A 25851-nucleotide genomic window follows, 5' to 3' on the forward strand; every position below is an offset into this window, starting at 1 on the left:
TTCTATTCTCCTCCTACACCCGAACTTTCTTTCACGTCTTAAAAAGATGACATTCATCAAAAGAAAGGCACGTTTTGTACAAATTAATTATAATAAAATGCTGGCTTAGAACAATCATATTGTTTGAAAAATTAATATAACTCAGAAGAGTTCTATACGCCAAAGACATGACTAACCACAGTCAGGTACACAGTTGTGCATTCATTCATTTCGTACTTAAGAAGGACACAATGACATTATTTGAATGCTGAGTAGTTTGTATTTTCCCTCTTTTCTATTGACATTGTTCAACAGTGCTATGATTTTGAAATGATTAGTTCTTTTCCTAGTCTTAAAATTTTTCTTGGACTTGACTGTAACCTTTAAAAAACATTATGTTCAATCAAATATTCAAAGAGGAGTGACTCAAGCCCTTTGGAAGATACTTTAACTATTTCTCATTAAACACACTAAGGAATTCAATACTATTCTACAAAATACATTAACTTTCAACCTGGGTGATTTTTCCATCTATGTACCAAATATATTTTAATGAGAGGAAAATTGGTAAAGTGCTTCCCAAAAGCATGTGGCCTATATATTTGAGCATGTAACTGGCAGATAAATTGCTTCACTATTACTTGGGAAATGAAAAATCAGGCTGTCACATGGCGGAGCCACGGCCTGAGTATGTCCTGAGCACAGGACAAGATGGCACTTTAGGATACATGAACGTGGCTTCCTTACTTAAGGAACTGCCCAGCTAGGAGAACAGTGAAAGAAGGCAAATGGTTGTATGAAGGAGGTGTGTGGTAGGAGGCATCAGAAATAAAGCACAGGGGGATTCCAGAGAAGGAAGAGATGGCATTCGGGTGCGGAGCCAAAGGGAACATGTGAGCTTGTTCTTGAAGGGAAGGTGGGCTTTTAATAAATAAGACTTTGTCTTCTTCACACATGATGATATCTTGGAGAATGTCCATCGCGGCACACTGCATGGTACAAGGGCAGAAGCAAGGACATCAGCCAGGAGCCTATGGCAATTACCCAGGCAGAATCTGACGGGGGCTTGGATCTGTGGGCTGTAAAGGGAGAAGTGGTTGGAGTCTGGGTACATGTGGAAGATAGGTAGCGCCGTAGGATTTGTTGATGGATTGAAAGTAAGACGTGAGAGAAAGGGAGGAGTTAAGGTGTGGGGCTCAATCAACTGAAAGAGCAGAGTTGCCATAGTGGAGATGGGGAGAAGAGGAGTTTGCTTCTGGATGTGTCCAATGTGGCATGCCCACTGGGCCTCTAGGTGGAGAAGGTGGTTGTCCATCCAAGCCTGGAGCTCAGAGCACAGGCTCTGGCTGGACACTCAAAACTTGGAGTCATCAGGATCTGGAGTATTCAAAGAGTTCACTTAGAGGAAATCAAGAGAAGAGGCTCGCCAATGGAGCCCCGGGCCCTCCAATATCGTGAGGTGCAGAGGACACAGGAATCGATGGTGAGCTGAGAGGGGAAGCGAGAGAGCCAAGCTGAGGAAGTGTGTCAAGAAAAGAGAATAGTGTCTAGACATATGCTGCAGACAGATCAGCTAAGCCATGAGCCTTGATCATAGCCTGCTCAATACCAGTCATGTCTGTACTACCTGTTAGTGTCCAAAGTACTCTACCCTTGTCTCACCTTAAGTGAAAGATGGTGTCTTTTTCCACAGGTTCCCTGTACAAACATTTGCTAGACTCCCATGTGGGAGGCCCAAGTATATCTTCGATTGGGTTCTGGTCCTTTCAGAAATCCATGGGCAGAACAAAAACTCAGAGGACTGCTGGGCCTGGAATCCCAGCTACAGGCCCTAGGGCAAGGACCATCTTCCAAGAGCTGTAAAGGCATGGCGGTCTCTCTTCAGGTCACAGAGAAAAGGTGTGTCCTCTTTCTGGGTTATGCTCAGATGAGCAAAGCAACCTGGGCTCCTAGAGCTCTGTAGGGAAACCCTTCTTTTAGTTCTGTTTCTCCCTCTTTCTCTGTCTCTGTCCCTCTCTATCTCTTTTACACACACACACACACACACACACACACGTGGACTGTTTTTTCAAAGTTTACCTCAGTACCAGGACCCCAAAAGAACATGGAGGCTTCCATTTTGAGCAGAACCCCCCCCCCCCATTATTCACCCTGCAGTTTGTTTGGCCTGCTTCCTGTCCTCCAGGCCATTAGACAATGATCACTGAATGGGGGGGGGGGGGGTAAAGGGGGGGAGGGAAGCTTGGTTCAAATTCCCACTCTCCCTAGGGGGTCTCCTTAGCCCACCTGTAAATTACTGGCACAGAATGGGGCAGGGAAGAGGTGCTGGCCAGCTTCATCCTTCACCAGCATCGGATCCCCAAATGCAAAAAAAAAAAAAAAAAAATGCTAGGGGCTTAGTGGCCTTGACAACAATATCTAAGCCCTGGCTGAAATGTTCTATTACCAAAATCAGCAGCATATGTTTTATCTTTTCAAATAAGGTCAAAACTTCCCTACTTCCCTCTCCCTAACACATCCACCAAGAAAGAACACTGAAAACAGAACGAAAATATCTTATATGACAACTTAAGATACTGTCCTTGATGATAACAAGTTCCCTCTTCATAGCATACAAGAATGACTGAATTCCAAACCAAAGAAATTTGACAACAAAATTAATATTTTACAGCAACTAGCATTTTGTTTGCAGCATCGGCAGAACCAAGCGTCCACCTGTTACTAATTTCTTATGACTACAAAGTCCACTGTGCTTCTGGGAAGGATGGCTAGTGTTTGTCAAGTTTTTTGTGTAAAGATACAAAAATATAACTGAAAAGTTCATCAGAGCGCCAAAAGCAGGGATAAGAATCAAAAACACGTTGACTATTTCAAATACTAGAGTTCCAGAAAGCTCCTACAGTCAATTCCTGATCTTAGAAATGAAATTATCGTGTAAGTCACTATAATAAAAATTGATGACTTTTGTATACATACAGGGTTTATTACACGCACACTAAAAACAGAACCTGTATGATTTAAATCTAAAGTAGTGATTTTGCAGGAATGGTCTATTACTTCCTCCAGCTGGCCCCCAAATCTCTTATTTGTTTCTGGTATGAACTAAAATTTGCTTATGCTTTCTTCAGAAGAGGAGCCAGTTCTTCCCATAACTTTTCTATCACCAGCATGAACAGGTGACTTTTAGGGTCTCTTGATTCCTTAAAAAAAAATGGACAGACTGAAAAAGTTTCCTACTATTGCTCTAAAGTATCTTAATGAAAAAAATATATACCAATCTGAAATCACAATTTTTTGGTCCAACAAACCCAACATTCCTCTACCATCTGTGGTAGCAAACAGCAGCCGACAGACAACCTAATTAAGCCATTCTTACGACACTAGCGGCAGCCCGAGCACTAAGTCACCTCAAGAACCCAGTGCGGTTCTGCCTCAATTATCTATGGCTTCAATTAAAAGTGTGTTGAAGTGGTTTTCATCTTGAATTTGTTCAAAATATGTGGCTTAATTTTCGATTTCAAATAGGTCCTCAGTAGGCTCACAAGCACCAGAAGTCAGACACTTTTATTAAGATGTTTGCACACAAAAAAATTCTTTCTCTTATGATACAAAACTGTAGAAAATGTACCAACAACTGACATTACAAAGGAACCCTCAGGTCAATGGGACCTAATCTTGAGCACTAAGTGCCGGAGAAATAGGAGGAAGAATTATTTGAGGACAACTTAATCATGGCATATCAATAATCCAGCTATCAAAATGGATTAAGCCTTTGCACAAGAGAGTCGAAATCAATTGTGTCAGGCTAATAATCTCCTCCCCAAGGACTCCTCGGAATTGGAGAAAGGGCCATGGAAATACGGTTGTAGGACACAATCTGTATTATCCTGTAGTTGATTCTGTATTTTTACGCTGGCTCTGTTCAAGGCTGTGTAAGGGGTCTTCACGCCGCTGATGGTTAGTACGGCGGATGGATGCAGTTCTGCCTGCCACAGAAAGAACTTCCAAAGAGCTGAAGCCCGGCTTGCCAGGACATGTGATTTTGACACCTTCCCATTTGCTGCAGTGTGTGCAGAGCAAACTAGACAGATCTTACTGGATCAACAGTGAACTCATGACACCTCCACGAAGTCTAGCAGGGAGTAATGACATCTGCAAGGCTCCCTAACAAACCTGTTTCTTTCGTCCACCCTCCTCCCTCTCCCCTCAGGTACTATTAGGAAAGCGTCCCCTCCCTCCCTCTAGGGAGTCCTCCGCACCCAGAGAAAGGAGCTCCCCTTTCTCGCTCTCCATACCCAATTGCTTGGCTTTCCCGGGAAGCCCCAGCTGCTCAGCTCCCCCCCCGGGATGCGAATCCTAGAAGACCTCATGAATGACTTCGAATGGAGCCTCGTCTAGGCTGCAGGCTCAGGCCCCCCACTGGGCCCTGGCGTCTTCAGAGGCCCTCTCCCCGCGTGGCCCTCTGCCTGGCCCCCTGAACTCACCAGGAGGAGGTTGTGCGCCACCAGGTACCCGAGCCGCGGGCTGCCGCGGACGCCAGGGGCCAGGCGCCCGGTGGCGTAGCCGTGCCAGGCCACCACGTAGGGGTTGTCGATGGTGATCCAGTACTTGACCTGGCCGCCGAAGTGGCGGAAGCAGAGCTCCGCGTAATCCCTGAAGTGGTCGGCCACGGCGCGGTTGGCCCAGCCGCCGTAGGCGTCCTGCAGGCGCTGGGGCAGGTCCCAGTGGTACAGGGTGACCACCGGCTGCACGCCCAGCTCCCGCAGCCGCTCCAGCAGGCGCCGGTAGTAGCGCAGCCCCTCGCGGTTGGGGGCACCCGCGCTGCCATTGGGGAGCACCCGCGCCCACGAGATGGAGAAGCGGTAGTGGGTGACCCCGAGCTCGCGCAGCCCCTCTGTGTCGCGGAAGACATTGTTGTAGCCGTCGCTGGCCACGTCCCCGGTAGCGGGAGGGGACGGAGACCGGGCGCCCGACGGCAGGCCGGCTCCCGGGGAGTCTCCCGGGGGTGCCGGGGGCTGGTGGGTGAACGTGTCCCAGATGGATGCGCCCTTGCCGTGCTGCCGCCAGCCGCCCTCCGTCTGGTAGGCGGCGCTGCCCACAGCCCAGAGGAAGCCGTCGGGGAAGGTGTCGTGGAGGAGGCCGGCGGCCTCGGGGGCGGGAGGCTGCGCGAAGCGGGCCCAGGTCTGCGCCCCGTCGCCGGGCTCGGCGTGCAGGCGGCTGCCGCCCAGGGCCAGCAGCAGCAGCGGCAGCGGCAGCGGTAGCGGCAGCGGCGGCGGCGGAAGCCGCAGGCGGCGCGGCGGGGCGCGGGCTGGCATGCTGAGAGGGAGCCGGGCGCTGGGGCGCAGCGCAGCACCCCTTTATGCCGGCGCCCCGCCGCGCCGCCCGCCCCTGCTGGCGCGCCCACCCCCGCTTTGCCCGCCGGGCCCCGCTGGCAATAATTACCTGCGAGGCGGCGCCCCCCCCCCCCGCCCAGTGCCCTGGAGTGGGGGGCGGGGGCACAAAGGGCGAGCGCGTGCCGGGGAGGGGGCGCGGCAGCGGGCAAGGTGCAGCGGGCGCCACTCCGGGACGTCGGGAAAAAGGCACCTGTTCCTCGCTGCTCCCCGCAGCCGCGGAGGATGTTTGGTGACCTAAGTTCTCTCCGCGCCGCCTTCTCGGTCCCCTCCGCGCGCACCCCGGGGAGAAGCCATCGAGCCGGTGTTCGTCAAGGAGGGAAGGAGGCCCACCAACTTTCCCCGAGTCGGGCGCGGGTTCTTTGCCTGCCCTCTCCGAGTCAGCCAGCGGAGAAGCACCTGCTTTCTCCTTTCCCACTCGGAGGCCGAGAACAGTTTCAGACTGACATTGCTAGAACCGACTAGAAATTGGCAGAACCGTATCAGGAGGGCAAGGTGGGGAGAGCCAGGTGGGAACTTTGAATGTTGTGAGAGAGAACGACTAGTGGCCGGCTTTCCCTTAGAGTCTTTGGTAAGATGCTGTCGTGGAGAGCCACCCCACTGGCGCAGGGATGGATGGTCCGTCCCCCAGCCCCGGAGACAAAGGAGATGCTTGGGTTGCCTTGACACTTGGCTTTACTCTCTCTCATACAGTTACCTTTAACCATTTCAAACCAGTACTTGTTCTTTAGATAAATCTTGCAGAATTCCTTGCCCATGGCCCAGAGGAAGGGGAAGGTGGCTCGTTCATGTCATGACAGTTTTGATTGCTCTTATAAAAAAATTTGAAAAAAACAAAAAACAAAGTACCAAGGTTTGGACTTTGAATAACTGTTGTTCACCTTTTTTTTTTATCCTTTTGCATCTGTTTTATGAATAATCCCATTGTAGCTTTCAGCTCTGAACTTAGCAAGTAACTTCTCTCTGCAAAGTTGTGCCCGCAGCCGTGCTGGAGCCCCAGGTCCCTGGGTCCCACAAATGCCACCTGAGCTGAGAAGGGAAAGGGTGGAGGGATTTAGCCCAAGCAACCACTCCTACCCGCTATAACAAAAGAGATTCCGACGTTTTTCCAGTTGCCAGAGAGCCCTTTTGACAGAAGCTGTGCAGGCAGGTCTCCGTTTGTAGGTGTGTATAGACAGTCTATGAATATCTGATGTACACCTGGTGGGGTGGGGAGTGGACAGCCCGGGCCCCACCTTTGTGACCGCGGGTGCAACAGTCTCTTCTCTAAGCCCGAGGAATCTCATCTATAAAATGCCACGCCTGCCCTGCCACCTTAGAGGCCTATGAAATGCAAATGTAAAAATGTGCCCACAGATGACTCAGTCATGGAAAGCACAAACATTAAGATCGTGCTAATATCTTTTCCTCCCTCTCCAGTCCCACATGCCTCACTCTGGGCACACCTGCACCTGTGCTCAATGACTAAGATCCTCACTGAGTTACATCCATTCTTGTCAAATGATCATCCTTGTGCTGTTTCTTACAAATGTAAAAACAAGAAAGTTTTAAGTACTGCCGACGCAGGTGCTTTTATTAATTTCCTTTAAATGTAAGCACGACAAATTTATTCCAGTCCTTTATTAAATAGTCCCAACTCCGGCTAGCATATATTTTCATGATTAGTAAGATTAAGCCATCGGACTGGAACAAGACATACCGCTATTCTTTTACACGTGGCATTTACATTTTTCAAAAAATATGAAATAACGAACAGTAACACTTCAGGAATTAAAAACAATTACGCCACACAACTACCGGGCACACTCGCCTCCAGCTAAATGAAAAAGCTCCCGTGTCTGTGTGCGGGATCACGTTTCCCTTCTAGAGCCCAAGACCAGAGCATTTGCTGCGTTGTAGCTTGTTAAGTTTCCATTAGAAATGCTTCCTGGGGCTCGGGGAAAATAGCTTGGACTTACGCGCTGGCTTACTGATGTATGGTCCGTTTGCTCAGGGCAGACTGTGTCCATTGCAACTTTTATTTAACGAACAGTTACAAAAACAACAACAAAAAAAAAGAGAGAGAGGGTTTTTTTTTTTTTTTTGAGCCGTGATTAAAAAGAAGGACCTACTTGATTAAATGCTCACACTTGAAGCTCATCGCTCCTAAGTTGGACATCAGAACGTGAGCATTTGCCGAGATCTTCCTCGATGACCGTTTATTTAACCCGATGATGAAGATTCGTGATAATTAAAGTTTATTTCCGGAGCTCGCTGTTGTTCCGAGGTTCTGTGCGCGGTTATTAAATTCTGGATTCCTGAAGTGTGGGTAACCGTGGTGTTGCCCCTCATTTGTTGGGTTCTGTTTTGGTTCTCCTGTTTCACAGCCACCTTCCAGTTCTAAACTGTGAGTTTCGGTCAATGCTTTGTTCTCCGGGGAATAAGAGACTCATTCTCTGCTGTGCTTTGAATATAAAGGTGGAGTTATTGATGCATCAAAGGAAGGGAAAGTAAAATGTACTTACTGACTTCTGTCATGGTGATGATTTTCAACAACCTGAATAAAGACGATTCCCCAGCTGCCCATCATCCACATTCCTTCTCCAGTCCCTCCTCACCAGAACTTCTCCTGTGGGCTCCGGGGATGACCAGAGCCCTCCTGGGCCAAGGGAGCAGAAGGAAGTCCACTGACTGACACGGGCCCAAACACAGCACCAACCGCACAAGCTCTCAGCCCAGCAGCCGTGACATTCAGCCTCTGCGGGGAGGTACTGATAGCATCACCGCCAGTCTGGCTGAGCAACAGCCATGGGCAAAGCAACCTTGAGGAGCTGAAGACTTCAAATCCTAGGTGACACCCCCTGCCTTCAAAGACAACATGGATTGGAGAAACAGGGTAAAGAATATTGATAATACATACACTGTTGAGTGCTCAGAAACGACACTCATGATAGCTGTTACAGGAATGCAGAGGGAAGAGTAGTTAGCCTATTTTGAGTTGGATGGAAAAGTTTCACAAAAAAAATGGGACAATATCTGGGGTTTAAAGGGTAAGATTGGCAAGGAGATCTGGAGGCAAGGATAATAGAGAAGCAAAATATGGAAGAGAAAAGTGTTCAGGGGCGCCTGGGTGGCTCAGTTGTTAAATGTCTGCCTTTGGCTCAGGTCATGATCCCAGGGTCCTGGGATCGAGCCCCACATCAGGCTCCCTGCTCAGCAGGAAGCCTGCTTCTCCCTCTCCCACTCCCCCTGCTTGTGTTGCCTCTCTTGCTGTCTCTCTGTCAAATAAATAAATAAAATATTTAAAAAATAAAAATAAAAAGTGCTCAAGTCTATTTGTATTAAAAACACCTATTAGTCAGGGCAACAGTACAGACTGGAGATTTGGACCAGAAATTTTGATACTGGGATGGTGGATAAAATGAGGGTATTCAAAAAGAGACAACTAAAAGCCAAAGGCCGGTGTTGGTATGGGTCTCCATCTACGGGCACAGGAGATGGAGTAAGAAAGGGGGAATAAAAGAAAACAAGACCCCCAGGGAGTGCCTCGAGTCCCAGGATTATGTGTTTTTCAAGCTAAGGCAAGGACTTCAAAAAGGAGAAGTGATCAAACTTGTTGAGAAAAGACAACCAATCTAGAAATTAGGTCATTTGCCGACTTTGGGGACAGATTTCATTTCAGTTGTAAAGAGGGCTCAAGCCAGGATGCGGTATGAGGCCTCAGTGAGAGTCTGTGGGAGCTGAGGAGACAGAGGCCATCCGTACAGACTCGTCCGAGACGTTGGCCAGAGGAAGGAATGCGAGAAGATGGTCACTTGAGGGGTTAGCACGGTAGACAGAAAAATTTTCAAGGTGAGGAACTCTGCACCTGTTTGGGCTCGGAGGAGGAAAGGGCAAGGACAAGGAGAATCGGGAATCGGGAGTTCACGGTTTTGCTGAAGCAGAATACTGTACGGCAGCAGCTGCGGTCTAAAAGAGACGGTTGTAGACTTTGGAGGTCCCAGCGTATTCAACAGGGAGACCGTAAAAAGACCGCAAGAACAAGAGCGTGCAGCTGGAATGCTGAAAGGACGGGAAGGCAGCATGAGCAAGTGCCTCGGGGCCGTGGACCACCAGCTACTAAGGGAGCTCTGTGAAGGCTTCGAACACCAGGAAGGGGGCTCCTGGGCAGCTGCGGCTGTGCTGAGCTCGACAGAGCTCGACGGAGCTGAAGTGCGTGATAGAGGCCCTGGCTTGGGCTCTGGTTGCTTCTGCAGCCTGTGGAAAGTGAGCATTCCTGGATGGCTCCATCTCTTCTGAGCAGAGCAGGGATCCCGAGGGCTGGGAACCTGCACCCCATTCCTTCTAAGTGCCACTGCTCCCTCCACTGCCCGGAACTAATTACACTCCAACTAAACATGTCCTGACACAAGGTCATGTCCAGAAGCAGGGAGCGTGGCACCCGCGGCTGAGGGCCCTGAGTTGCTGCAGTCGGGATATCTCTACTCCCTTTCTCAAAACTACCCTCCATATGAGAATAAGAGACATATCTCTTTGCAATGAAATTGAGAGAGGTTAGTATATGGGAAGGAAATGAAGGTGAAGGACTGGTACGTGAATTAGCCGAGAGAGTTATGTATGCGAAGCAAGATGATTGACCTGGCATCACTCCAGGAAAGCTCAAAGTCTGAGATACTATGGAAGAAACAGGCAGCTGAAGGCCTGGAAACAAGAATGAGGAGCTCCCAATTTTCCGCTCTTAGCACAGTCTGGCGCAACCCATTCCGTAGTTCCACGGGGAACTTTGTGTCTCTGAAGAAATGGATCCAAAGAGGCTACAGCCCTGGGGACAGCACATATGGAGAAGAGCACGGGTGAGGCATTAGGGGAGTAGATCAGATTCCACATAGCAAGAGTGGGACCCCTTCCCCAGGCTAGCTCCAGGATTCCATCAGAGCACCTGGTCATAAAGCTGCATCTGCCACGAGCCCTGCCTATGCACATAAAGCTTCCAGGCAGCTTTTTAGTGACTCATCCTTAGACATTAAGGAACAGCCAAGAAACACCAGATATATGAAGGAAAATTCCTCATGCAGGAGTACAAAACCGTCAAATTTTTTCAAGTAAGAGAGGTATTGCATCTATGGTACAAGAGCAGGATAAGAATAAAAATAGGAAAAATAGAGTTCCAAAACAGAGCTCGTGGAAATTAAGAATATCATACCAAATAAAAATAAGATTTTAATTTGGTAAAAATATTGGGAAATAAGACAATACCTTAAAAACTATACAAAAAAAACAAAGCATTTGAAAATAGGAAATAAAGATTCAGAAAGAACTAGATTAAAGCATCCAACTTAAAGGAGTTCAAAACAGAGAACAAATAGGAAATTCAGAACTGAAGATCATGTGGTTCCGGGGAAATGGGTCTAAGCTGCCCAATCATAATAAAGACCCAAAGTAAGGCACGTCACTGTGGAATTTCAGAATACCAGGGGTAGAGTTAAATTCCTAAAGCTTCAGCATTTAAACAAAAACAAAACAAAAAAAGAAAAACCAAGGACCAAAGTGGCACTGGACTTCTCAAGACTAACATGGAAAATCAGAGAACAATGATACCATGCTTTAAATTTTCTAAAGGAAAATTATTTTTAACCTAGAATCCTGTGCCCACCAAACCAGTAATTAAGTGGGGGAGTAAAGTAGGCATTTTCAGATATCAAGGATCTTTTAAAAGGTGCTTTCAAATGCATCTTTTTTTTTCTGAAGGTATAAAAATACTCCATTAATACAAGGAAGTAAGTCAAAAAAGGAGAAAATATGAGTTGCATGAAACAGAGGGTAGAAGGCAGATGAAACGTGAAGGGAATTTATAGGATTATCGCAAAAGGAAGCCTCAGAATCAGCCAATTAGAGCATAAGCATTCTAGGTGGAAGCAGAACGGAGGGCTTCAAGAGGATGTCTCCAGGAAATAAACACACACAAGAGCAATAGATAGATAGCTGATAAACTTCGTTGAGAGAGATGTTTACAGGGTTTTAGGAGTGAGTAAGAAAACTTAGCCAGAAATTCAAAGTAATGGATTTCCGGTTTCCGGTCTGACATGTAAACAGCGCAGAAGTCATCACTCCCATCCTCACATCAAGAAAAAAACTTGAACAAACTGAAAATCAACCACTCTCCTTAGACGCATCAAAGACATGAGGTCACAGGGCAATCTGTTGCCCCCCAAACTGGAAAGACAGATGGGGTGATAGAATCACGGCTTATCAGAAGCAGACAGCCACAGCTGGAGCCTATACAGTAGGAAAACTTTAAGCTGTAATTGACAGGTAGCTGGAGATTCAGTGTGAACAACCTGGAGAGTTAAAAACTCTGAGGGGGTTGGCGCCTGGGTGGCGCAGTCGTTAAGCGTCTGCCTTCGGCTCAGGGCGTGATCCCAGCGTGATCCCAGCGTTGTGGGATCGAGCCCCACATCAGGCTCCTCCGCTATGAGCCTGCTTCTTCCTCTCCCACTCCCCCTGCTTGTGTTCTGTCTCTCACTGGCTGTCTCTGTCAACTAAATAAATAAAATCTTTAAAAAAAAAAAACAAAACTCTGAGGGGGCCCCCACACTTCTGTGAAGTTTACCTCCATGGGCCTTACCAGATTCTCACTGGGAAGACAGGAGAAAAAGGGCACCTGGCTGGCTCAGTCAGTTAAGCATTCGACTTGGATCTTAATGTTGGGGTTATGAGACTGAGTCCTGTGTTGGGTTCACATGCTGGGCATGAAGCCTGCTTAAGATTCTCTCTCCCACTCCCTCTGCCCTTCCCCCACCTAAAAAAAATAATTAATTTTAAAAAGAGAGAGAAAGTGGTGCATACACATTATTTTTAAACATGGAGGTGAAATACCAAGAAAATAAAACAGCTGAAAGAGTTGAAAGGGGCAAAATCAGGGGATTGGTGATTTTTCGATAAAACCTTTCAACATTATCTGTCCTTATAATTTGTATGCAAATTAAAGGAAGTATCATGTCATCATGTCAATAATTTTGGTCCAAAGTGAGGAAGGACTGTATCTCCTTGAGAGAAGAAAGGAAGGAAGGTGGGTGAAGCTACAGAGAGATTTGGAGGCAGAGATGAAGGTATAGATGTATGTTTTGAGGTGCGAGACGGATGGGGGCAGTCAGGGTAATGACATGAAACTTAAAACTAATGGTTTCTCTCTTCTCATAGAACAGAAGGCTGGTTCAACTGCTGAGAGCGAGCAAACTGGATGAGTATGTAAAAAAAGCAAAAGCCACAAGAGTGAACTTCCTGAGGAGTCAACAAAAGACGGCTATGACTTCACTGAGCAGCAGGATTAAAGCTACACAGCAGGCACTTTTAAAGTAACTATCTATATAAACCACACTCGTCTCAAATACTTGGTGCACTATTTCAGGTTGTCTAACTGCCTGTGTTTAAAATCACAATTTTATGACCTGTTTCTCACTGCGATGACAACACAGCTACACTTTTCATACAATACAAAACTGAGTCTGCTATTTCTTTGCAAATGGCCTGTCTCTGTTGTTGATTAGGACCAAGGGCAGCGGTTCAGAGCTTGGACGGCCCAGTTAGCATCCCTCTGGTTCACTCAAAAGATTGCCACCCTGCCCCTGGCCGTGGGCTTGAAAATGATGTCCTGAGTCATCAGGGGCATTGGTTAAAGCAGAAAGTGAATTAATTAGTTGGAATTTATTACCAGCATAGGAAAATGGCACAAAATGCATCACTCTACTAGTGTAACTAATAAAATTTGGGTGTAGGGTCTGTCCTCTGGAGCAAGTGACAGCTGAGGTGTCTACCCATCCTTGGCCAACAGTACTGATGTTATACCCACACTATTTTGGCCATTTCTTTCTAAACAGAGAACCTCAAAGTCTTATTTTTTCTCAGCAAGAACCTCTACGTACCCTGGGCATTTTGATCTTTGTAATTTGAATAGCTATAGTGAAAAAAATAGTAAAACATACTGGAATGTACAAAACAGCCCTGGAGGGATGGATAGATGGATAGATACAATAATTTAACAATGATTTAACATAAGCTAAAATGAAGGGAGAGATTTTTTTTTAAAACTGGTAAAAATGGCCATTTGTTTGAAAAAATAATAATAAAATTAGATTCCTAATTCACACCAATTAACAAAATATTCCTAATGGATTGGATTTAGCAAAGTGAAAAAATGTAAAAAATGGTAGAAAAAATATATGAGAATATGTTTATAATCTTGTGAAAAAGACCTTTTCCAGCATGAAGCAAAACCCAGACAACATAAAGGAAAAGACTGACAATGTTAACTGAGTCATCAAAGACACTACTTAGAATTAGAGACAAATGACAGATCTGGAGGAAAATATTTGCAAAGGGTTAATAGCTGTCATCTACAGAGTTCCTGTAAATCAATCAATCAATCAATCAATCAGGCAATGAACTCAGTGCAAAAATCATCAAAATTATGACTAGGCAGGACGCCTAGGTGGCTCAGTCAGTTAAGGGTCGGACTCTTGGTTTTGGCTCCTGTCATGATCTCAGGGTTGTGAGATCAAGCCCCACATGGGGTTCTGCTCTCAGCGGGGAGTCTGCTTCTCTCCCCCATCTCCCTTTGCCCATCTCCCCCCACTCTCTAAAATAAGTAAGTAAATAAATCTTTAAACAAATACGAATAGGCATGTCACAAAGGAAAAAATTAAAATGTCAAATAAACATAAGCAAATAAGCACTACCAAACTAAGGGAGAGCAAAAGAACATTGTGAAAAGAGACACCATTTTTCACCCGAAAATAGAAAAAAAAAATCACATTTAATGTTAGAGCGCAGGAAAATATGATTTACATACTACTGATAAACAAATCTTACAACTTTGGAGGAGGAGGGTAATTTGTCATTTTCTATAAAAACTACACATGCCCACACCTTGTAATTCAGAAATGCCACTTCAAAGACTGTCCGACAGCAATAGCAACAAATGCATAAAGATATGAGTGAACAAATGCCGTGTGGCATTGCTTGTGATAGAAGACAATAGGAAAGTCCCCACTGCCCTTCAGTAGGGGAAATTTACATAAACTATGTTACAAATTTAGACTTCTTTTTTTAATCTCCTGGTTGAAGATTTGCCAAATGTGTACCTCTGAGGCATGGAATTGGAGGAGAGGATTTTTTTTTCCCTTTTATTTTTTACTTTATAAATACTTTCTGCCCATCCCTTACCTCTGAGGAGGGGGGGGGGAAGGAAGAAAGCAAACAAAGGAAAAGGTGGGCTAAATAATCATGTAAGGATTATCTCAGTCGTGTAGTACCAGGGGGCAGAGTGACGCTGTATGAATGGAAACAATCACTCATCTCCCTACCTCTTCTTTTCAATCCTATCAATGTCCCAGAGAAAGGGAATATAAAGAGAAATGCCGAACATGGAACTCACGTTCCTACAGAGGCAGTATCAAAGAGAGAATGGAGGGTTGAGGAATGGATGCGAGGAGCATGGAAAGGAAGGAAGGAAGGAAGGGGAGAGGGGAGCCAGGGCTCGGTAATCATTTCCAGCGGGCATCCACTCCCTCTTGGTGACGTGGCGCCCAGCACATGGCCGCGCAGGAGTGGGAGTGGTTTCCCGTTCCTGGAAGCTCAGCCTCCATTGTGCTTTGAAAAGTATCCCATTGTGGAGTGACTTAATGTCCTTTAATAAACAAATGCCTTCTCTGCTTCAACCAGCCAGAGCGGGTTCCGTTGTTGGCAGCTGACAGAGACCCATGGCTTTCTCAGCCTGGTGCCCCAACCTCATCAAAAACAGAAGCTTAGACTTGGAAGGAAGCTTGGGGCCATAGGACCTCTTCTCCCACCCGGTATGGATGGAGTCTTCTCTGACCCCTTCATGCCCCCTGCCTGGACATTTCCCATGACAAGGAAATCACCCCCTGGTGAAGACTCCGCACCTTGCTGGACACTGACAAGAAAACCATATTCCTGGTTCCATAGAATCGGCCTTACGGTACCTTCTGCCAGAGAGTCTCGGTCCTGGCCCAGGAGCTTAGAGCAGCGCCCCTGGTGGCTTGGAGGAAGCACGCGCCAGTGCCCCTGCACATCTGCTCCACAGTGAACTTCTCAAGGGCAGAGCGTGGTGCCCTCGTGCCACGCAAAGCGTTCCGTAAACACAGGCCCAATGGATGAACAAACGCGTGGTAGTTTACAGCTCTGCTTGGGGGCTGCGTGACTTCAGCAGGAGTGAGCTTGTGACCACTCGCTGTCATCAAACCTGTTCCTCCCAATTATGGTCACCGAAGTGCCAACACTGAGCCCTGCTCCCCACAGCCGAGGAGGGAGAGGCCTGCCCAGGGTCCCGCAGTAAGTGTGACCCATAGATGGTGTTGGAGGAGACCGAGAAGCGCTGAGAGACGTCATTGTGGTACAAGCTACAAGGTATTTAGAGAATCGAGAGGCCTAAAAAGCAGAAGTTGGGAATGAGGTGAGAACTGTTACAGCTCATACGTTACAGCCAGCTGACTGAAGCTCTGTGCATGGAGAGCCGACAAGGAACGGTGTCAGGGAGCTGACTGAGGCTGTGTCACTAGACCAGGGGGAGGGGCACTTCCACAGCCAAGGTCCTCTGGGAGCAATGAGCCACTAGAACGCCAGAGGTGAGGACAGTCTGGCCTGAACTAGAATTACATGTACAGCCACCAGACCCAAACTGGAAATGTATTGAATATTCCAAAGGCTTTATTCACTCATTGAACAAATATTTACTGATCACCGGCTGTGCCCACAAAGATGACCATGTTCTAATTCCTGGAACCTGTGAATATGAAAGGATTCACACGGCAACAGGGACTTTTTGCAGATGTCCCTAAGGATCCTGAGAGAGATTATCTTGGATTATTTGGGTGCTGTGCACTGAATTGTGTCCCCTCAAAATTCGTACAGGGAAGCCCTAACCCTTAACATGATAGTATTGGGGGATGAGGCCTTTGGGTGATAATTAGGTTTAGATGAGGTCATGAGGGTGGGGATCTCAGGATGGGATTCGTACCTTCATGAGAGACACTGAAGAGCTTTTTCTGTTTCTCTCTAGCTCCCCCTCCCCCTCTCCCTCTCTTTCTACCAGTGAGAACACAGAGAGAGATGAACCGTCTGCAAGCCACAAAGATAGCTGTCACTTGAGCCCCACCACGCTGGCACCCTAACCTCGGATTTCCAGCCTCCGGAACATTGAGAAAGTTCGGTTCTGTTGTTGGAGCCACCTCGTCTATGGTGTGTGGTTATTGGGCAGCCCAAGCTAACTAACACACCAAGTGGGCCCATGTAACCCCAAGGGTCCTTCTAAGGAATCTGGGAGGGCAGGAGAGCAGGAATCAGGGAAGACGATGGGGTGCTGCCAGCAGAGCTGCTCTGGAGGCAGGACCACGAGGCAGGGAATGGGCACAGCCTTTAGAGGAGGAAAAAGCAAGGAGACATGTTCTCCCCTGAAACCTCCAGTGGGAACCTAACCCTGCCAGCACTTTGATTTCAGAACTGTAAGTTAATAAATTTGTGTTGTTTTAAGCTGCTCAGTTTTGTGCGAGTTGTTACATCAGCAATAGGAAACATATACGCTTCCTGCGCGCCAGGTAGTGTACGATGCATTTGGCATCGAGCAGCGAACAAAATAAACAAAACCCCTACCCTCGCGTCATTTACGTCCCAGGGAAGACAGGAAATGAACAATAAGCATGGTAAGTAAACCGTTCAGGAAGAGCATGTTAGGAAGTGACATGGGCCGTAGGAAGGTAAATGTGCAGTCAAGAAAGAGAGAACAGGGCTGCCTGGCTGGTGGGAGTGGCTGCAGTTGTTAACAGGGTGAGGATGAGCTTCGCTGAGGGGCAGCATTTCAGCAGAGACCTGAAGAGGTGAGAGAGTGAGCCGTGGATATATCTGAACAAAGAATAAATGACATAGGGAACAGCCAATGCAAAGGGCCTCAGCTCAGGGTGGGCCTGGCCCATTCAGGACCAGCAAGGAGGCCATGGGGGCAGGAACAGAGAACATTGGCTCTACTCTGAGTGCTACGGGAAGCTGCTGGAGGGTTCGAGCAGAGGACCGACATGAACTCAGGTGGCTTTTAAAGGATCACTTTGCTTGCTCATTCTGGAAAAGATGGGGGATAAGCGGGCTGAGAGCAGGATGGTAGCAGTAGAAATGGAGGGAAGTAGTCAGATTCTGATCTATTTGGAAGTAGAGCCAAGAATTTCCTGAGAGATCAGTTGTGGGGTTGAGAAAGAGGAGAAAAGGCTAACTCCAAGTTAAATTGGGAGCATAGAGTTCAACCAGGAAGCAAACCATGAAACTGCTTGTTAAAATCTCAACTCAGAAGTTCAACATAATTCCATAACCATTAACCATGTAAATAAAACAAAGTCCATTTTTTTGGCCACTAAAGAAACTTCAATTAAAAGAGAGAATATTCTTGGCCTTAAATGTGCAAAGTGTTAGCAAGGCTAAGAGAGACTCTTGGGTGCTGCATATATGAGTTTGGGGCCAGCCAGGCGGGTGTGACAACAACAGCAGAGGGGCTTAAACGATATAGAGGTTAAATTCTCAGTCATGTGACAGTCCAGGGGGAGACAATCCAGGGTTTGTGCTGGTTCCGCCATCCCCAGCCTGCGCCATTTCCAAGATGGCCCCCAATGTCACCATTTCTCAGCCATCAACAAGGGAGTCGACAAGAAATGTCCAGAGTAAGCATCTCTTCAGGAAGGAAGCAGAAGTTGAGCTCATCCTCTCCTACACACCCTACAATGGCAAAATAAGGTTACACGGCCATACCAAGCTGCAAGGGGAAGTGGGAAATTAATCAACAGCTGGAGAGCTGAGTACCCAGCTGTAATTTGAGGATATCTGTTATGCTTAGAAAGGGGCAAGAATGGGTGCCAGGGGAGGGTCTGCAGGCTGCCACACCATTCCTGGGGGTACCACTGGTGCAGTCTCTCTGAAGAGCACCTGGGAAACACGGATTGAAATCTTAAAATGTTGAATCATGGTTTCATTTCAAAAAATTAACCTAAAGAAATCATCACGACGTTTTACAAAGTGTTGAAGACAGGAATTTTCAATTAAATTTTAAACAATATAATGTTCTTGGAAATTGGAGAATTAGATTGTGGAACTCACCTTGTAACTTTAGGCCTGCTTCTCTGTCTGTTCCCCTGCTCTGCACCACATGAATCTTGAAGTTCAGGACTGGATCGCATCCACTTTTGATCCTGTAGGCTCAGCGCTCGATGTGTATTTGGAGAATAAAGGAATGAAAGAAAAAAAAAAAAAAGAATCGTGACCATGAACAAATATTTAGCTCTAAGTATAGCTACTGAAAAGAACTGAATGTAGCGAAAGAACTGGAACACTAAATATCCAACAAGAGAAAGTCGCTATAATAAATTATCTGTACGGGAGACTCTATGATTATTCAAAATGGCATTGTAGTAGACATGCAATGATACAGAAGGTTTCCAACATATTAGTGTTTAAAAAGCAGGTTTTGCAGGCCACCTGGGTGGCTCAGTCAGTTAGGTGTCTGACTCTTGGTTTCCACTCAGGTCATGGTCTCAGGGCTGTGAGATGGAACCCCATGTTGAGCTCTGTGCTCAGCGGGGAGTCTCCTGGAGATTCTCTCTCTCCCTCTGCCCCTGCCTCCCCCCCTCTCTCTCAAATAAATAAATAATCTTTTTTTTTAAAGCAGGTTGTGCAATTGTAGGCAAAATATGTGCTTTGAAATTCTCAGAGACATAGCCATACCAAATTGTATACCAAAATTTTACCTCTATTTTTCCACAAAATGTCCAAAGTATTCCCAAATGTATACTAAAATTGTATACCAAGATTTTACCTCTAATTACTTTCTTTTTATTTCCTTATATTTAATAATACAAAGACACAACGACTGTGTGTTGCTTTAGGAAGTAAAAATAATTTTTTTCAAAAATGAAACAATTATTTTGCTTCCAAATCAAGCCTGCCTGCTCATTGTTTTGTTTCTTCCAGTAGTGACAATATTCTCTCATTTCCAGGCTTATAGCCTTGGAGTCATCTCTCATTCTTCTTTTTCCTCATCTCCAATATTTAATAATCAGACAGATCATGTCGGTTCTTTTCTCAAAATATCTCCTGTATTTGCCCTTTCCTTCCCTCCTTCTTTCTTTCTTTTTTTTTTATCTTGTTATGTTAGTCACCATACTGTACTTCATTAGTTTTTGATGTCGTGTTTCAAAATACCAATGGCATTTTTCAAAGAGCTGGAACAAACCATCCTAAATGTGTATGGAACCAGAAAAGATCCCAAATCGCCAAGGAGATGTTGAAAAGGAAAAACAAAGCTGGGGATATCATGTTGCCTGATTTCAAGCTATATTACAAAGCTGTGATCACCAAGACATCATGGTACTGGCACAAAAACAGACACATAGATCAGTGGAACAGAATAGAGACCCCAGAAATGGACCCTCAACCCTCCTTCCTTCTTTCCACATCTTCCCCCTCCCATTCAGGTTCTATAACTACTACCAAAGCCTCCCAGCTGGCTTTCCTGTCTTCAGTCTCTCCCACTCCAATCTCTGCCAGTTATTCTTTTTTTTAAAATTTTTTATAATAATTTTTTATTATGTTATGTTAGTCACCATACAGTATATCCTTAGTTTTTGATGCAGTGTTCCATGATTCATTGTTTGCATATAACACCCAGTGCACAATGCAATATGTGCCCTCCTTAATACCTATCACTGGCCTATCCCAATCCCTCACCCCCCTCTCCTCTGAAGCCATGAGTTTGTTTCCCAGAGTCCATAGTCTCTCATGGTTCATTCCCCCTTCTGTTTACCCCCCCTTCATTCTTCCTTTTCTTCTCCTACTGATCTTCCTATTTCTTATGTTCCATAAATGAGTGAAACCATATGATAATTGCCTTTCTCTGCTTGACTTATTTCACTTAGTATTATCTCCTCCAGTCCTGTCCATGTTGATGCAAATGTTGTGACATCATTCTTTTTGATGGCTGAGTAATATTCCATTGTATATATGGACCACAACTTCTTAATCCAGTCATCTGTTGAAGGGCATCTTGGCTCCTTCCACAATTTAGCTATTGCGGACATTGCTGCTATGAACATTGAGGTGCATATGGCCCTTCTCTTCACTACGTCTGTATCTTTGGGGTAAATACCCAGTAGTGCAATGGCTGGATCATAGGGTAGCTCAATTTTTAACTTTTTAAGGGACCTCCACACTGTTTTCCAAAGTGGCTGTACCAACTTGCATTCCCACCAACAATGTAGGAGGGATCTCCTTTCTCCACATCCTCCCCAACATTTGTTGTTTCCTGCCTTGTCAATTTTTGCCATTCTAACTGGCGTAAGGTGGTATCTCAATGTGTTTTTGATTTGAATTTCCCTGATGGCTAATGATTTTGAACATTTTTTCATGTGTCTGTTAGCCATTTGTATGTCTTCATTGGAAAAGTGTTCATATCTTCTGCCCATTTTTTGATTTGATTGTTTTTTTCTTGTGTACTGAGCTTGAGAAGTTCTTTATAGATCTTGGATACCAGTCTTTTTTTTTTTAAGATTTTATTTATTTATTTGACAGAGAGAGAGACAGCCAGCGAGAGAGGGAACACAAGCAGGGGGAGTGGGAGAGGAAGAAGCAGACTCCCAGCAGAGGAGCCTGACATGGGACTCGATCCCAGAACACCAGGATCACGCCCTGAGCTGAAGGCAGACGCTTAACGACTGAGCCACCCAGGCGCCCCTTGGATACCAGTCTTTTATCTGTAGTGTCATTTGCAAATATCTTCTCCTATTCCGTGGGCTGCCAGTTATTCTTTCAAAGTCTTATTTTGAAACTGCTTAGAAAGCTTTTAAGGACCTTCCTGACAGAGGTCTTTCCCTTGGCTTTGAAGCCCTGGCTCCATGTGGCCCCATCTACCACTCCAAGTGTGATCAGAGAAGCACCTTCTCAGCCAGCCACACTCCAGACTCCAATGGAAAGTTCTCCTGAGCAGCCTAATGACCCTCTCTATGCCCAGCCCTGGTCATGGACACCTTTACTCAAAAATGATTCATTTAGTCAATTCCCCAAAAGGCAGTTAAGTTTTAAAGAATGAACATATCTCAAATATTTTTTTAAAAGATTTTATTTATTTATTTGACAGAGAGAGACAGCCAACAAGAGAGGGAACACAGGCAGGGGGAGTGGGAGAGAAGAAGCAGGCTCCCAGTGGAGGAGCCTGATGTGGGGCTCGATCCCAGGACTCTGGGATCATGCCCTGAGTCGAAGGCAGAGGTTTAACAACTGAGCCACCCAGGCGCCCCACATATCTCAAATCTTAATTGCAAAATGTGTAAGCAGGCACTTGAACAGAGCAATGAAAAGAAAACCAACAAGGAGCACTATGGGAAAGCAGAGTCGGGCAGGAGCCTCCTTGCTTCTCATGCCTCCTCCAGATAATGGTTTCTCCATCCTCCCAGCAACCATCAGACTGTGGAAACTGCGGGTCCTCCTTTGAAACCATATGAGCTCCAAACAAGCTCTTCCTCATTCACTGAAGACCTCAGCACCTGACTCTTCTCTCTACTGCCACTTTCATCACCCTTAAGGTGATTCCATTATGCCCACGGACTCTCTCTCTCTAACACTCTGGCCTCTAAATTCACTGCTCCCCAATGCTCCTGGTCTCCAACCTGCTTTTTCCATAGACATCCATGTCATACCCTAGACTTTGTTGTTATCAGTTACTTCACCACCTCTCACATCTCACTTTTAGGTGTCCTTCTCTCTAACCAACCTCTGCCACCTTTTGGCCTTACTCCCACCAGTACTTGCCTGGCAACAATTCTATGGCTCTACCAGGACCGGGAATCCCCTAGGCCTACATCCATCATCCCAACCCTGTCCACAACCTCACTCTCCTCCTCCTAGAGCTGAGATTCCTTTGCCCACCATTATAATCACGCCCTTGCCTTCTTTCTCAGTGGCCCTACTCTTCTTCCCTCAAAGTAGTAGCCCACAAAAAAAAAAAAAAAGTTCTGGTGAAATTCAACTCTCTACCTACTCCTTTGCCACCTCTGACCAGCTGGAGAAGGTTGGGGGAAAAAAAAAAACCTCCAGGCAGATTATCTCAAAATTTATTCCCACAAACCACACATGGGCCTTGAGGCCAGCCCAGCCACTCTGCACATTTCCTATGTCTTTTCTCTCCCACTTCCTAATTCAGAGCTTCTCCCCTTTCCTCAAACTTTAACACTTCCTCCCCCATTTCCCTTCTTGGCTGCTGACCTTGCTTCTTTTGTCACTGAGAGGACAGAAGGGATTGGAAAATAAATTTCACAACCTTGCACGACAAATCTACCATCCCACACGCATCTGTGCTTATACTCCGCCTTCTGTCTTATCCCAGTGCATAAATGGCCAGGGTCAGCCTCGTCTTGTCAGTGGATTCTCACCCTATTCCCTCCTGATAACAAGGAACTCCATTCTTGAAGTTCCCCTTCTCTCCCCTCCATCATCATTCTTCCCCTGTTGACTGGGGGATCATTTCTATCCACACATGGACATAGAAACTCGGGGTGCTATATCCGAGTGACACCACATCCCCCTCCATGCCTCCCCAAGACCACTCTCTTAGCAGCAATTCTCCTTGAAAGAATGATCAGCATTCACTGTCTCCAGTTCTTTTTTTTTCCATTCTCTTTATTAAATTTAAAATGTTTTTAAATATAACATTTGACTCATCGAAAAAAATACGAATTATATGTGCAAGATGTAACACAGACTAATCTAATGAATCCACAAACCTACCACTCAACACAAGAATTGGAAGATTACCAATGACTTTGATTTATATCAATACCTCTTGATTTTCTCCCTCTGGCAACCCGAATCCAATCCATCAGCAAATCCCAGTGGACTCTAGGTTCACAAATTATCCTAAATCGGACTGGTGCTCATCATATTGACCACTGTCACCCTCATCCCAGATGACATGATCTATATCCTGGATCACTGCAATCAGCTTCTCTCTGTTTCCAGTCTTGCTCCCTGATTCCTCAAGCAGCAGCCAGACTGATGCTTTTAAAATGTCAAGTTAATCATTTCCTGATCAGTATCCCCCAGTGGCTTCCCATTATACCCAGAGAAATTCTGAATCCTTGATGCAACTTACAAGGTCCGTTGGGATCTAGACCCCCACCTCCTGCTATTCTTCCGTCACCTTATTTGGAACTCCCAACTCTGCCTTAAACAGACCAGGCATGCCCTTGACTCCGGTCGGTCATTTACATTTGCTGATCCCTCTGCTCAGAATGCTTATCCCTATGTATCTGCACAAATTGTTTCCTCACTACACTCAAGTCTTTATTTAACTGCCATCAGAAAAAATCCCCCCACCCCGCCGCTGACAATGCACTCTCAAGTAGCAACCCTCATCACACCACTTCCAGATTTTCTTTATGATGTGTCATACCTGACATCACAGCACAAAGGCATTTGTTTCTTTGTATACTGTCTATCTCCTCTTGCCAGCATATAGGTCCCATGAGAGTGGGGACTTTGAGATGCTCGTGGCTGATGCCTTGTCTCCATCTGGTGCCTGGCAGGGAAAGAAAGAGTATAAGCAGGGGGGAGCAGCAGCCAGTGGGAGAAGCAGATTCTCCTCTGGGCAAGCGGCCCTATGCAGGACTCAATCCCAGGACCCTGGGATCATGACCTGAGCTGAAGGCAGACGCTTAGCTGACTGAGCCACCCAGGCATCCCCATACTTGCTTGTATTTTCTAAATGTCTTGGTAAGGGCATATCTTACTTCCTTAATCAGATGGTAAGTTATCGTGCTTTTTCTTATTTTTGAGGACAGGCTAGAGCAACGTAAGGGACCCCTTGCTTGATGAGTATGGGAAATTGTCTCCAGCTTGGCCCTCCCAGCAGTAGGTAATGGAACCTAAATATTTGTGGGATGAATGAGGTGGGAAAGCAGAACAAATGTCAGTGTCAGCCTAATCAAAGTTCCCTGGCCTATGTCTCTGAAAGTCTCACCATTCTTCTGCAAGTGGACGGACATCACTACTTATGATACACCAGCTTTTAAGGCAGTACCTACGACATGAAGATATTATCACTGAGCAGTATGAAATCATTAGGTAAGAAAGCCCTGATGGAATCAAGAGGATGGCACGTTATAAGCTAGAAGTGCAGCAGTGTGAACTGCTGATAGAACCATGTACTCGATTTCGTTCTGCACCCGGGTGTTGTCTCTCTAGGACTTCAGGTTTTCTTATGAGAAGTCAGCGCAGCACTTGGAAGGGAGTTTTAAGGCATTGAGTGAACTATTGAGCATTATCCTGGTTGGGACCCATGACGCCAGCAGCGTTCATGCTGGGCCCAGGGGTTGGGGAGCTGCCCGTTAGGCTGTTGGGGGTCCCCGAACAGCCCCTCGGACTCCAGAGCAGCTTCAGGATCCACCATGGTGGTCCACCCCAGGCTCAAGTGAACCCACAATTCCAAGAAGATTCTGGAGAGTGGGCATTCTAAGCCCTTTCTTTTGGGAAAGTTCTGCTCAAAGAGTATAAAATGGCAGTGGGGGGAGTCCAATAGCTTCTTAGATTTATTTTCCAGAACCTCCTGAAAATGAAAGATTCCTTGAGAAACTTGATGTAGAATTCCTCCTCCAAATGGAATACTGGAGGGAAGTATCAGGGCATTGCTCTGAGCAAACCCTCCCAGCCCTTTGCCTACAGCAGCTAGTAGGTCACATTGTTCTTGGTCCCATTGTCAGGTATAGCCTTTCCTCACATTGTCCAAGGGCAGGGAGTAGAACCTCTTATATCAGCTGACCTCCCCCTTCAGCTGCCAAAGCCTCCCTCAGAAAGCTTGACCAAGAACCATGATGGGTCTTTCCTCCTTCCATTACCTACTGATGAGAGGGCCATGCTGGGGACAACTTCCCACACTCATCCAGCAAGGGGTCCCTTATGTTGCTCCAGCCTGTCCTCAAAAATAAGAAAAAGCACAGTACTTACCTTCTGATTAAGGAAGCAAATATGCCCTTACCAAGACATTTAGAAAATACAAGCAAGTATGGGGATGCCTGGGTGGCTCAGTCAGCTAAGCATCTGCCTTCAGCTCAGGTCATGACCCCAAGCTCCTGGGATCGAGCCCCGCATCAGGCTCCTTGCCCAGCGGAAAGCCTGCTTCTCCCTCTGGCTGCAGCTCCCCCTGCTTGTGCTCTCTTTCTCTCTCTGACAAATAAATAAATAAAATATTTTAAAAAAAACACAAGTAAGTATGAATCGACATAATATGCACTGCTAGAGAGGAGAGAGGTATAAAAACTAACGGATGATAAAAGAATGGGATGGGTTTGTTTAGGACACTTTTCTGGTTGGAAGCCAGTCTGTTGTTGTAGCAGCCCAGGCTAACTACGACAGGTGCAAGTCATGACCTTCCTCCAAAATCAGTTATTCTCCTGGCATCCCTATT

General features: G+C 46.2%; 1 protein-coding gene across 1 annotated transcript in view; it reads right to left on the minus strand.

The window, feature by feature from the left end:
• KL (klotho) overlaps positions 1 to 5318 on the minus strand; it is a 41559-nt gene extending 36241 nt beyond the window's left edge. Inside the window, exon 1 of the mRNA XM_045796983.2 lies at positions 4464 to 5318. Within this exon, the coding sequence (XP_045652939.2) occupies positions 4464 to 5294 (831 nt within the window). The 5' untranslated portion in view covers positions 5295 to 5318. The remainder of the gene's footprint in view (positions 1 to 4463) is intronic.
• Between the last annotated feature and the right edge of the window lie 20533 nt (positions 5319 to 25851).

The sequence above is a fragment of the Ursus americanus genome, chromosome 10, assembly GCF_024610735.1.
Source record: "Ursus americanus isolate L20-20 chromosome 10, mUrsAme1.1.p, whole genome shotgun sequence".
NCBI lineage: Eukaryota > Metazoa > Chordata > Mammalia > Carnivora > Ursidae > Ursus > Ursus americanus.